The sequence below is a fragment of the Apaloderma vittatum genome, unplaced genomic scaffold (genome assembly GCF_000703405.1).
Source record: "Apaloderma vittatum isolate BGI_N311 unplaced genomic scaffold, ASM70340v1 scaffold21711, whole genome shotgun sequence".
Lineage (NCBI taxonomy): Eukaryota > Metazoa > Chordata > Aves > Trogoniformes > Trogonidae > Apaloderma > Apaloderma vittatum.
The window spans coordinates 19,972-34,421 of record NW_009698786.1 but is presented as its reverse complement, the minus strand read 5'-3'; the positions used below and the strand labels follow the sequence as shown (position 1 = coordinate 34,421).

The 14,450-nt window shown below is 36.9% G+C and overlaps 1 protein-coding gene across 1 annotated transcript in view; it reads left to right on the top strand.

Moving 5' to 3' along the window:
- Positions 1-1,128: 1,128 nt before the first annotated feature.
- Positions 1,129-14,450, top strand: part of NUP133 (nucleoporin 133kDa) — a 29,867-nt gene continuing 16,545 nt past the window's right edge. The window contains exons 1-12 of the mRNA XM_009878159.1: positions 1,129-1,240; positions 2,022-2,125; positions 2,888-2,995; positions 4,656-4,787; positions 5,676-5,846; positions 6,492-6,647; positions 7,530-7,600; positions 8,154-8,301; positions 9,175-9,322; positions 9,694-9,851; positions 10,992-11,083; positions 12,931-13,094. Of these exons, the coding sequence (XP_009876461.1) occupies positions 1,216-1,240; positions 2,022-2,125; positions 2,888-2,995; positions 4,656-4,787; positions 5,676-5,846; positions 6,492-6,647; positions 7,530-7,600; positions 8,154-8,301; positions 9,175-9,322; positions 9,694-9,851; positions 10,992-11,083; positions 12,931-13,094 (1,477 nt within the window). The 5' untranslated portion in view covers positions 1,129-1,215. The remainder of the gene's footprint in view (positions 1,241-2,021; positions 2,126-2,887; positions 2,996-4,655; positions 4,788-5,675; positions 5,847-6,491; positions 6,648-7,529; positions 7,601-8,153; positions 8,302-9,174; positions 9,323-9,693; positions 9,852-10,991; positions 11,084-12,930; positions 13,095-14,450) is intronic.

Genomic DNA, 14,450 nt, shown 5'->3' with positions numbered 1-14,450 from the left:
GCTGCAGCCCCCAGCACAAGGACGGGGACCTCCCAGTCTGAGTACTTTAGGAGTCGTTGATAACGGGTATTTTGGAAAGTTTTTAGGAAATTTAAATACTTAATATTGCCTGGATTGTATTCTCTGGCACTGTTTTTCCCCAAAATTCCGATAGAACTGTTAGGCATGACCTTTCTGTATGAAAAGGAAAAAAAAGAAAGAAGAAACATCATGGAGAGTTACTAATCTGCATTTATTCTTATTACTGATTTACCTTCCTACAGGAGTTGTAAGACTTCAGTAGTCTGTGGTTTTCCAGGTGCTGTCAAATTCTTTGGAGGATATTTGATTTGCTCTGCTCTCTTGACAACAAATTCTGACAGAAACATTTTATAGTTGAAAAGTTTTAAAGTTCTTTAGAAGCGATATTGTACATTAAAACTATAGCTATGAGATGTTGTGTGTTCAGTGTTTGTAAATACCTCTTAACAGCAGTTCAAGGGTTCCTCAGATGTATCCCTGGTATAGGAAAAAAAAATATAAGATCCTTTGTTTTAAGAAGAAGTTAAAATAGTCAAAGTTTAGGCATTCGCCCCATGCCCCAGCTTCTCCCTTCTTCATGAATCAAAACTGAGATTTAACATGAGTCAGATCAACTTCATGCATTCAGAATCTCTTTTCTCAGGAGCTGCTATTTGATGTTGAGATAAACAAGATTGCCCATTTTCATTCTTGGGGACCTTTTCAGGTCTGTTTAATGTGGTACTTTTCCAAAGCAGGTGTCAGACTTGTCTTCCAGCTGTGTATCGTCATCTTTTGCCATTTTGCACTGGTGAGGTCTATGAAGTTGTTTTACATGTGAGGAGAAAAAAGAAAAGAGAAAAAAGAGATAAATTTACCCTCTTAATTATGCTCAGAAGACCAGGCAGGCCTGTCCCATTCCACAGGGAGAAGGTGAGGGCCTAAGATAGCTGCTGACCACTTGTAAGGAGGCCATAAAATTACTGCTTTAGTTTAGCTCCCAGAGGGAGCACGCTTATTTTACGTCATCTATTTCTAAATAGATACTAATGGAGTAGATGTCTGTTGAAACTGGTGAAGACACAGTAAAAAAACCTAACTGTAACTTTGTTTTGTTTAAGAGGAACTCCTACCAGAGTTATCCAGCATCCCTCAGCAAGTGAGACTATTAACTATGACGTTAAGGCTTTTGGATCCTCTCTGCCTGTTAAGGTTATGGAAGCTCTGAAGAAGGCTGATGGTAAGAACTGATTTTATCTGTTATTTTTCTCATGAGAGAAGTGTTAACAAGTTGTTGATGCCATTGGAATGCTGACTTTACAGTAGAAACTGTCATGTTTGTGCCTTGGTTTAAATCCAGCTCGGTTAACTGTGTAACCGTGATTGTAATAACGCCCGTGTGTGTATGGATACATGCAAATATCCTTCAGGTGCTGAACCAGCATATCTTAAAATCCAGGGTTATACAGAAAGCCAGTAGTAGTTTTTTAGTAACTTTTGTGTTTTGATTCTTTTTCACTTTTTCACTTGGTTTGATTCTGTTATGTCCTAGAGCAGCTGCCCTATTTTATTTTTTTAATTTAATTTTAATCTAAATTTGTTTTCACTTCTAAAAGTCCCAGTGATACAACCTATTTCTTGAGTTCAAGAACTCGATCTCCTAAGCAGTTTTCCCCTATTGATAAGTTTTCTTCTTATAGTAGAGACAAGAGGAACCAAAAATGTGTATTTTAAAAATAATCTTAGAAATTGCTGAGCAACTTACAAAGCTGTTACAATCTACTGTAAACTGATGGAAATAGCTTCTGGGATTGTCTTGCTTTTCACTCTCAAAAGTTGAGTATTTAAACTGTATGTGGTAATTTGGTGCCCTAGTATACGGAAATTGTAACATGGAATTTAGTAGGAGATACGTTTCTTATTTTTGTATGAGAATGAAAGTTTATTTGTTTTAAGGTTACTTTGCAGTGTTTTAAAAAAAAAAAAAAGAACGTTTTAAAGAAATTACCTTTTGTATGTAGCTGATGACCAGCTGAGCGTTCAAGTGGATGAAAGTGGATGGGCCTGGCTAGTCCATAAAGAGAGGCTGATTATTTGGAAGATTGGTCAGTCTCCAGTAGCTAAGGTAAGTGAAAAATCAAGATGGAAGAATATATTTTATGCTAGTTGAATCAGTTATTCAGTTGTGGTTTATTTTAAAAGCAAGACTACAGATTGGTTTAGCTTAGCCTGGTACTGATTTTCAATTTATCAAAAAGAAAAAAGCTTAGTTTCAGCTGTGCTGAACGTGTTTCATCTGGATTTCTTTCAGCATCATTTCAGTGAATAACCAGTATGGCGAGAGGAAACTGATAGTTACAGAATCAGTATCTCTCAATTAATGCAACCTATGTTAATTACACAGATTCTGTGCTTACAGTACAGTGTCAGGTGTACGCCTTCTGGTACTTGTAGAGATTTTTCAAGGGATTAAAATTTTTCTGATTGTTTAACTTTGGGGAGGATGGGGGAGGGGAGAGGAGGAGTCTCAAGTACTGATAGCTTAATTTTGTTTTGCTGCATTGTTAACATACTGTATTAAGAAATGGACAAGTAACTGCACCTCTGAAAGAAATAATTCAATATTGTGGTGTTGTGAGAAACACTCAGAAATAACTAAAGAAAAGCAATGATGTTTGAAAACATCATTTTAGGTAGGTATGTTTTAGCTGTGTGCTGGTTGTGACAACCTTGCTGAAAATGTCTGGTGTCATTCGTTTGGTTCACTTGCATGGTGTTTGGGCTAGTTGAAAATTTATTTTTGTCAGGGTCAAAAAGTCTAAAGACTTACTGGCAGAGGAGTAAGTTCTTCTGGTCTCGTATTTATTCTGACATCTCTTTCTTACAGTTATCTCTGTGCAAGGAGCTGCAGCTGCCACCCAGTGATTTCCAGTGGAGTTCTAGTTTAGCAGCCATATCATGTCTTAGTTCCTCAGGTGAAGCGTCTTCTCTGCAGGTGATCAACTTTTAGATTTTAGTGATTAAAAATACTTCTAGAGGCACTTCGAATTTATTCTATTTTATCAAGTCCTTATTTGAAAATTGCATGTGGTGGAGTACAAACTATTCAAAAGGTCAGGATTGATAGGTCCCATTAAATATGTTTTAAATAAACAGAATGCTACTAGTCTTTTCAAATTACACTGATTAAATAATAATTTTTCGAAGGATTACTTGGTGTGCTTTTATAACAAACAAAAATACAGTAAACTGTTAAAGAAAAAATACCCAATTTAAGCAAGTGCAATTTAAATGTGTGCTAGGTGAAAAACTTATAACAGTGGTTTAATTCTGATTACACACAGATGAGAAGCAAACATCAGCACCCTGCCTTAGCTGGGCTTCATAAGGAAGCTGGTGCTGGGAGGACAGTTGATTTAATCTGTTTTGACTAATTACTTTCTTAAGTGCCTTTTCATAGCATATCCTGCTAGGGTGAGGTTTGAAGACAAGTGAAGTTTTTTGAAAGTATGTAAATGTATCTTTTACCATAATTCATGAAGAAAATAAGCTCTCACCTTCAGCTTGGGTATAGTTTTCAGTTAATACATGTGGGGCTCTAATGAAACTGGATAAGCAGTTGTCTTCGGAAGGAAGGAGCAGCACAGAATATGTGATAGGATCTTTTCACTTGCTATGTTAAACTTCTAGATGATGAAAAGCAATCTTACTAGCTTGTGATTAGCTCATAAAACTTTAAATGCTCTATGACTTAGTCACACCCAAACATGTTTAAGAGGATTTTACTATTTCATCTTTCTTTGACTTGGAAGCTGTGCATGGATACTGTGATTTTATTAAGTGAAGTAGAAAATATTTCACTAAAATGAAAATTATTAAGTAGTGGGCAGGAATCACCCAGGACAATGCCTTCTGTGCTCGCTTTTTAATTGTTACAATGTTCATTAGCCAGCTGTTCTCTTTTTTCAAGATCTGTGTCTAGCCAAATATCAGGTAGAAAACTTCAAGGAGATCAGTAACAGCTCTTAGCTGTTCTGTGTTGGTTTGGTTTGTTTTTTTTTTATTTTTGACAACCAGATTAGGTACAATGCTCACTGCTTAAATCTCTGCTTGAACACTGTCTCTTGCTTTATGCTTTGAATTTGGTTATCTGACTGATTTTCTGAGTCAGAAGCCCTAATGTAGGTGTGCTGTGGTTTTATGTCTTTATGAAGACAAGAGCTACGGTGGGATTTTGATATTTCTCTTAATGAAGAGAAATAGTGTCATTAAGTTGTAGTCTGCATTTTAAGTCTCCCATAGCAGTGTATAACTCTTGGCATCTAGAATTCGCTGCAGGCTCTTTTTTTGTCTAGTAACTGTAAGTTTTGGTTGCATTTCAGTAGAAGACTGAGTTATCAGGAACAAGAATGGGCAGAAAATACTGTTGTTACCAAAATGAGCAAGCATAATATTCTGAAGGCACATACTAAGTTATGCCTAAAATCATTCTACAACACAGTTCTAGGTTTGTCAGTGTTCATTCCTGTGTATTTACTACTGGTTTTGTGTTTTTATTACCCACAATCTCAATATGTGAAATACCATGTTTTAGTTAAAGCTGCAGTCTGATTATTATTATCTTGTGTATTCTGTTAATGATTTTCTCACTTAAGTCTCTGGCAATAATGGTTGCTACCAGCGAAGGTTCTGTGCGCTACTGGCCCAATCTTGCACATGAAGGTTCCTACGTGGAGACTTTCACAGATTTTGGAGGCTCTCTGTGCAGTTTCCTAACAGCAGTAAAGGTATGGTAGAGTATGATTTGTATCACCTGAAATATAAACCCGCCTACAATGGAGTACATGTTTTGCATAACACACAAGACTTTTTTGCATTTTTCTCAGTGCAAAGGTTAGGCTATTTTTAATCCTTAGGATTACATGGAATTTTTAGTTCTTTTGTTAAATGGAGTTTCATGGATAATATCATGCAGGGATAAGAAAATGAGTCTCTGCCAGTGCGAAGTACCAGTCAGATGTTAGACTTAGTACTAATGTCTATTATTTCTTTAAAATAAAAATATCTAAACCACCACAAACAAACAGAAAAACATGGACAAAGAAAACCCCAACAGAGAACAACTTCTTTCTTTGTGCTTGTATATCGTTTTCTTTCCTGATTTGACACTAGCATTGTGATATCTTTTCACAGTTATACATTCACTAGTGCATTGTTCGTTTTTTTTATTACCTACCCAGTCTTTCTTGACATAACCAGATGGAAGATTAGTTACGTAGTTCATTTAGATTAGTGTCCTGTAGGATAGGATGCTATTTAAACAAAACCAAAAAAACTTCGTCTCCTTAACAACACCTCGTTTTTAGTGCACACATGGAAGTTGAATTTAACTCATAATTCAGCATATGAATGTTACATGTAGTAGTGCCTGTAGTGTACTGTGAGCTATGCGCTGCACTGATTCAAGCATGGAGAATAATGTGGAAAATCTGTTTAAACAGTCCTTTTTTTGTTAAATTATTTTTAAAATTCTTGTCAACTCTTGAAGTACTGTGGATATCTTGTGTTTTGTTCCTGTGTTTGTTTGCCCTTATGAGCTGACGTGAAGAATTACAAAATTGTTTCAGGAATGTGATTTTTATTTTTCTAATACAGTTGCTTTTCCTTTTTGTTAGGGAGGAAGCTTTATTTTATCATCTTCCAGAGGCCAGCTAGTGCGATTGATTCCAGATGGTTCTGGCAAGATTCATCAGCATGCCCTGCCACAGGGTCAGGGCATGTTTTCTGGAATTGGTAGAAAGGTTTCATCTCTTCTGGGTATATTATCTCCTGGACATGATGCTGTGGTAAGCTTAAAAACATTCACTTAATAATCTGCTTGAATTTCTTTCTGTAACTTCTAGCCTCAGTGTTTAAGAAAGAGAAAAGAAAATACTGTGTAAGTATGTATGATGACAAAGAAAAGAGACAAGACTCAGCTCATTTATGTTACTTACATTTCTTTGAAATGTGGTAGAAAGACAGAAACCAAATATATCTGTATGTTTTGTAAAGGAGAGTGCTGACTTGCTCGTTACATCATAATAAAAGGAGATTTTAAAGTAGTAATACTTTTTTCACAGTGATTCTGTTGCTCTTTATAGCAATAGCCTGATTACTACTTGAAGAAACTAATGGTAGCCTGTAATTTTCTGATTTAACATTGCTAAGGGCTGGTGACTGTGTTGAGCTTTGTCAATGAACTCCATATAAGTTGGAAGGAAGTATGGGAAACTGTTTTGTATACTCTACTATAGACGTTACTATGTCTATAAAATAAGCCTTCTCTTGGAAATTGTCATAATACTCTCATCTTGTAATGTAACTTCTGTTGTTTGCCCAAGGAAGTGATTTTTAATTTTTCATTTGTGGACTGAGAGTGGTGTGGTTTGTTGTATCCAAATTTGAAGCTGTATTTGAACATTTTTACTTTTTTCTTTTTTTAAATGCAGATTTCTAGTGTTCTTTGGGATAAGGAGAGATCAAGTTTTTATATGCTAACAAGTTCAAATCTAAACAAATGGGAGGTTGATGATTCATCAGAACGTTATATTCTCAGCTGGGATATCAACAGAATCCTGAAAGAGCACATTACAGATGCAATTTGGGTAAGAGCCAGCTCACTTGGAAGGGTGTCAAGGGTTAGGGCTGGGCTGGCCACTAAAGGAGTGACAGATGCTCTCTTTTAAGCCCTCTCACTCCCCAGACAGGAAGGGAAAAGGGAATAAAGCAGAGAGACTTAAGGATTGGAAAAGAAAACTAAACCAGCTTTAATATAACAATAATCGTACTAATAAGAAAACAATGAAAATAATGGAAATATATACAGATGTGTACAAAACTAATATTGAACCCAGCCACCGGATGGCAATTGCCACTGATGCAGTCACGGGGGAAGTCCCAGGCTGGACTCTGTGGCTAGTGGGAACTGGATTCAGGAGCTAGGTTTGGAAACTGGATTTAGGAGCTTGGGGATTGGGATTGAAGACAGAAGAACAGATGGAGCCTTCCTTAAGGGCTGGCCATTGAAGAAGAAGGCTTAACCTCCATGAGCCCTCAGATTTATATTGAATATGATATATATGGAATATTTTGGTCAGTTTTGGGCCACCTGTCCTGTCTGCCACTCTCCAGGGGGGCAACATTTATACTTCCTTGTGACTCTTTTACTTCCTGGCATCCCCAGCGTGGCACACAAGATCCAGCAGTGAGCTTTGTCACTATAGAAATAAGTATCAGCAAGAGCCTTTCTGCATCCCAATCCCAGGCAGTAACTGTAAACATCAGGTGTTATCACTGCTGGTAGCAGACACTGTCTGTAAAAACACGCTGCTAACTGCAGAAAGTGCAGCCTCTTAGTAGAGGCTGAGCTGAAAAGTAAAATCACTGGACAGAATTAGTTCTGTTTAGCTCAAACCAGGACAAAAGGGTTTGTGCATTTGTTTAATAGCCTATTTATATACAGTTACAAGTGAGGTATTGTTTTTTAGGGTTCTGAAAGTAACTATGAAGATATTAAAGGAGGAGTAAATATACAGTACATGGATTTGCAGCAGAATCGGTAAGGATCGCTAAGACATTAATGAGATAATTGAGTTCTGTGTTCTTGTAATAACTTGATATAAATAATTGCAATTTCAGTTTAGTGCCACTGGTGATAAAATAAGCACATCATATTAGATAAGTAGGTTGTCCTGTACTCCATGCTGTCATTATTTTTTTAGCATTACAAATTCTTCACCTAGGAATAATACCTTTTACTTCTTTTAGTGTTGTTTTATCAGGTTTGGGTGTTTGTTTTGTACTGATATTGCAGAGACAGCAAGTGAGTAATTGTAACTTGTTCTAGCAAATGCAGAGAATTCAGTGTCTTTTGTATTTAATTAAATTCCAAAAAAAAAAAAAACTGGCTTGGTTCAGTTTTGGACTGCAATATGAATGCCCTTGCCAAAACAGTTGAAATAACAAATAGTATAGTCTTTCTAAAACAACACACAGCATTGGAAAATATTTATTTGCAGTTGTACTTAAATATCTGTTTTTGTGAGTGATAGCGCTTGAGCAAGTAAAATATGTAATGATCTCGCAACGGTGTGATACGTGTCGTTGAGCAGCGATGGACTGGTGATACTTGCTGCAGCCTGGCATCCTGGAGATCGTCCGTGTCTTGTCTACTACACTCTGATCACAGTAGAAGATAAGGGCTACCAGATGTCTGATGACGTTGTTGTGGAGGTCACGCAGTACAATCCATCTTTTCAGGTATGCAAGTGAAGATCCTGAAAATGAGTTGAGAAAGCACAGTGTTTCAGAACAGTCCTGTACATAAATCACCTACTGGATTTGTGTCTAAAGAAAATCAAATTCTCTGCCTTAAGGTTGTTCTTGGAAGTGTTTGCAGTCTTCTGAAGAAAATGCATCCAAGTGTCTTTTAATGTTTAATAGTAACTGTTTGTAAAGTTTATGCTTTACATTTTAAAGTATAAGATTAAAAAAGCCTCAAAAATAGAAGTCTAACCATCTGATTATTTCCGATTTATATTATTTTTGTCCTGTCTGTGAAGATTACTGCAGAGTAATTTTATGGTGTGCTTGTGCAGTCCATTTAGAACAGATCCCCATCTCTGCCGAGATTCTTGTGGCAGGACGAGGAATTAAGAGACCTGGACTTTGGTCTTTGCTAGACAAGTGGCTTGCTGGAAAGGCAGGACACATCGGTTGTCCTTCGTGTACCTTGTTTGTGCTACCTCTTCTGGAAGTGTAAACCTGGGCATTAACTTTCTCTGGTGATTTTTTTTCCATTCTTCCTCCTCTCCCTCATGTCCATAATGAGATCTTAAAATTGAATCTTAAGATGAAATGAGAGTGTGAAAACTGTAGAATAATTGATCTGTTTGGTTATTTTTCCATGTGAAATTTTCAAGAATTTAATATATGTGGAAGGAAGAAAACCACCAGGATCCTAAGTTTTAGGGCAAATTTAAAGCGGTTTTATTTGTTTGGTTTTTTTAAATTGTAAGTTACATCTCTATCTTATTAAAAATTCAGGCAACTCAGATAAGCCTTTAAGACGTTAGATGTTTGTTTAAAGTTTTGATTTTTCTATGTGATACTGTTCGTATGTAACTCTTTCAGTCAGAAGAGGAGGTGTTGTGCTGTCTGGTGGTCCCAGACTATTTGAGCCACGGTGCTTACCTCTACAAGGAAGATGAAGTGTTTGCTTGTTCCACTGGAACTGGGAGAATTTCTTTACCGCAGGAGAAGATCATATTTGGCATACAAGGTAACGTGCAGGGAGGAAAAAAAAATCGCACTTCAGCAATACTTTCTAATTGAATGATTTTACAGTAGTCTGAAAATGTTTTCAAGTAGGATGTGCACATCAGTCCTTAGGTAGAATTTGAACCACTTGAATTGTGATTTTATTCTTTTTTCCCCTCAATATTTGTTTGAACTTACAATATCTGGAAATTGGCATCTTGAGTAGCAAATCGTGTCCGCAGTTTCTGTAAGTTAGGTGCAGCTGTTACTCTTGGTTTCTTCATGACAAAGTTTAATAATTGTCTATGAGACAATTTGAAGTTTGTTCTTAAGGTAACATTTATGTGCCTTTTCTTTCTTTGTTTTTGGTTTTTTCCTCTCCTCTTGTCTTAGGAGATAGCATTTTAGGAGCAGGTTCCTGTAGTAACCTCCCCATCTTCTTTACCAAAAAAAGTGGACTTATCACCCTCTTGTCCAGGGAAAACATTTCTGTGCTTCCTGAAGACCTTGAAGATTCCCTGTCCTCTTCTGTTGCTGGACCAAGAAGTGAGGTAGTGGTTGTTTGCTTGCCTTGTTCAAAACTGAGGGTAGAAATAAAATGTTTTTATGGCAGCTTTAACTTTTCACTGTGTAAGTCCTAGCCTGTTTGAATTCTACAGGTTTGGGGTTTTTTTGACAGAGACTCAAACACTTGTAATGAAAGCAGTTTTCAAAATGCAGGAAACTTTACAACTTATGCCAGCTTGGGTTTTGTTTTCCTTTGTTTTGAAGTAAAAATTTCTATGAAATCTGGTTTGTTTTTTTCATGTGGATATATTACTTATGTGTTTCTAGGCCTGGTCTAACACTACTGCAGAGACTCAGACTTTGTTCTCACTTTTTTGATCAGGAAGATTTCTTCAGTCTTTTGTGTCTGTTCCTTCATGCATGGGATGCTTTTTTCTTAGCACACTGTGAAAAGCTTAAGGCTAAGCTGCGAAGGGTTATATAGTGCCTTGATACGTTCCTGCTCTGTTGATATGTATTCTGTTAATACAGTATTATAAAAGTGTTGAAGTATTTTTTTATGCAGTGTACATTTAATAAGTTTTTATTTGCATCAAACATGCTTTATTTAAAGTGTGTGTGCCCCAGAGACATCCCTGGAGTGGGAGGGAAGAATAGAAACATTGTTAGAATATGAATTAGAGAATATTTCTATGGGATAACAGTGAGTTTCAGTCCATATTCCAATCAAATAACCTTTTAAGTCAGTTATTAATAGCTAGTGTTTTAGTGGAAGACCTTTGTGGTGATTGCTCAGATGGAACTCTATTTTTCTTATTGAACTAATCTGTAGTTAGATTTGTCTGCACTTTTGTTTTTATAGGTGGCAGTACTCATGAATAGCTTTCAAATTCTGTCAAAAAATTTGGCTTGGAATGTTACTTTAAAATAACATTTAAAAAATCATGGGTGAAATAAGTTGGTGTAAGTTTCCTTGCAGTTTGTGTGAAATTTTTTTTTTTTTTTACCCAGTGTGTGATTTCCATCATAATTTATTGTACAGGCTTATGTTTGGCTTAATAAACATGATTGCCTCCAAGTGGCTTATTTGTTTTAAATTTGTGTTATTACTACTTAGAAAAATTGTTTTCATAGCAAAGATTGATACTTGTCTTTCAGCTGAAGTTTTTGCTTTACATTTTCAGAGTCCTGCATTTGATGCAACCAGTAGACTAGAAATTACAGCTCAGGAAGACAAGACAAAGTTACTGAAAGCGGCTTTCCTACAGTACTGCAGGTAGAAATTGCACTTGATTTTTGAGGCTTGCTTGGTTTGCTAGTTTTGAAGGCAGTCATTTGAGTAAGAGATTGTCTTGATAAAGCTACTCTTGTGCTCTTTTCATCAAAGCTGTTAAAAAACACGTGCATTTTTACTGAGAGTGTTAGATATGTCTTGAGCTAGTGAAGAAATGTTCTGGAAAGGAGCAGACTTCTATAATATTAAGGACTTTTTGCTTATTCTGCGTAAATTCTGCGATGTTGCGTTACTGCCAGGTAAATAACATTAAACTTGGTTATTTTGAATTCTTTTAGTTGGTGGTGTTTTGTTTGTTACAAAACATTCTTTCTTTTTCTCCATCATTTTTTTACTGAGCTGTTCTCAGTAATACTTTCAGATATGTTTAATTGCTATTTATGTGGCCATGAAGAGTAAGTAGCATGGCAGATTCAGTGTCAAGATGATACCATCATCTGTGGCAGATGATGACTGATGTGGGGGGAGTTGGGGAAGCAAATAACCTGTTTGTCACCCTATCCTGATGAAATCAACGGGACTGTTGAGAGACATGATGGATTGTGTTGACGTGAGTGATTGAAACAAAGGAGGAATTGGAGAGATCAAAAGAGAAGCAGAGCTGTAGACTTAGATTAATTATATTTAAAGCACATTGTTTTCAGAATATATTTATTTAAAAATAAATAGATCCATAACCCCTCTTAAGACTCACTCGAGTCTTAAAGCTTAGAAGGGATAGATTTAAGATACCAGGAAGCAGCAGCACTACATATGAGGTAGAAGATTATGAAGGGAATCAAGCACGTATAATAAAGGATATCAAGACAAGATTTGTAAACATGTAACAAATTTAGAAAGACAATCTACGTGTACTCAGAAGCGGACATGTCAGTAAACAGAACTTCTGCTTGAGATGTCAGTAGTCCTGAGGTGAGTAGAGTAGCGAAAGTCTGAGAGCACAGATAACAAATATGCAAGTTGGTGTCACTGAGGATGTGAGTAAGGGAGTTTGAAACAGGGTCAGAAGCAAGTAGGAAGTATGTAAGGAATACAACATGAAGCAGTATGAGAGTTTAATGTTATTTTGATTAACATTTGGGTTATATTTATTAAAACAGAAGAAAAAATAATAATTTGATGTGTGTGGTGTTGATTCAGATTTTTTCCAGAAACATAGTGTGGTAAAATGAATGGAGAAAACTTCCACAGGTGTAGCAATGGCCTGTACGAATCACAAAGCAGTTGATGCAGAGCAAATATTTCCAGAGGCAGATAATATATTGGGATCACAGTATGCCTTGTTAGTCGGAATGCTATAATTTGTAGTCACAAAATCAAATCGGTACTTTTGTGAATATTGCGTATGTCTTACATAGAGGTCTTCTGTACAGGTTCATACCCTAGAGGTTTAAGCATTTGGGTGCTTCTTACTCTTTCTGCTGAATAGAATAGGATTCTCTGAAACTATAGGAAGTATGAATAATGCATTATATTTGCTGAAGCATTTTCCTGAGAGCTTTTTTATGCTGTTGCCATCTGTGCGAGTGATTATGTGTACTTTTCAGAGGATTCGAAAGCAAGAAATCGAAATCTGATGACTCAGCTGCGAGAGACATCCACACTTAACTCTGTATGATCAATCTTTTCACTTAATCAATAATAATAGGAAGAATAAAATAGGAAGTTACTTGAAACATTTTGTGGCTTCTGCTTTTTTTGGTTTATAGGTTGTGCAGCCTACTTGCTGTGAAAGAATCGGAATACCTTTTATCTGTAACTAGTTTAATGGTGTTCCTATAATTATCTATTATTTCAATTTCACAGACTTTGTGTTTCTTTTATGTCAGGAAAGATATAGTCAATGCACAAAGCATGGTGGTCGAGCTCTTTCCGGGTAATGCCGATGTGGATCTTAATGCCGAACTGGACAGGGCTGTGACTCAGATCAGCCTGGACTTAATGGATGATTACCCAGCCTCTGATCCGAGGTGGGCCGAGTCAGTACCTGAAGGTAAACATATGGGGAAGGGGATGTTGGTTTTTTTTTGATGTTGGTTGGTTTTTTGGTGAAAAACTGCCTATAGTGCTCTAGCTAATTTTATAGTTCAAGCTTTGTTAAAAAACAAAAAAAAAAAGGCATAGAAAGGCATAGGTGTCCCTTGTCCTCCACCACCACTAGGTACATTTTCATTCTCTGAGCCTGCCGGATCAACTTGCAGTCTGCTGTGGTTAGTTCTTGACGTCGTGTGGTAAACAAACAGCAAAGAAAACATTTCTGAGAGGAGTACTTTGTGTGAGGAACAGGTGGTGTCATTTCAGTGTTTCCATGATTCCTTGGATAGATCTAAATTCTTTTTCACAGATAGATACCTTGAGAGAAAGAGTTTAATTGCTCTTTGTGCCCTTTGTCAGCATGGCAGTGCAGCTTCTGGTAGGCTTAGGTCCTGGGTAGAGCAAGCTCATATACTTCTGGGGTGTTTTTATCTATGTCTGCTTAAAAGAGACCTAGGGAAATTTATTTTGGACTGTCTGTTGTATGTTTTCAGCAGTAAACTTGCTCAAGCTTCCCTGTCTCTTATGAACAGTGTTAACTGGAAACTGCCCCCAGCACCTCTAGGCAGCAGTCTTAATTTGAAAGTTCACATAGTAAACGATTGCAGAGAGATGATGCTTCCTGCTGTTATTTGTGTGTGGCAGCCAGTTGGAAGATGTCAGGCATCTGATCCTTAGTATTTTCTGAATCAGCTTTTTTTTTATTTCAGACATTTATGTGCATTTACTTCTGGCTAAAGTAAGAAGTGAAAATGAATAGGATAGTGATAGTTCTTTGGAGTTTTTTGTATCTTGATAGTCTTTTGATTTAAAGCACACTTGGAACATGCAAAAATTCTGAAATAGGAAAATAACTTTGACTCCAGAAAACTGTGCTGAGGTGAGATACTTGTGAGGGTGCTCAGGAGGAAGCTTCAATCATCCTTACTTGTCTCATTTAAGGACCTGATTGTCCAGATGGTGGAAGCATTAGCTGGATTTTCAGATGCAAGCTCTTTTGAGGAAGAAATGAGGTAGAGGAGTGCTGGGCAACCACAGCTAATGTGAGGTGAAATCATGCAGGCAATGTAGAGTCAATTAGTTCTAAATCATAGAAACATCATAGAATGGCCTAGGCTGGAAGGGACCTTAGAGATCATTTAATCCCACCTCCCTGTCATGGGCAGGGACACCTCTCAACTAGATCAGGCAACACATGGGGACCAAACGGGGATCGAACCCATGACCTTGGTGTTCTCAGCACCACGCTCTAACCGACTGAGCTAAATGCCTGTTAACACTTTATTTTGCAGTGGCTATGGTCTAGGGCATAATA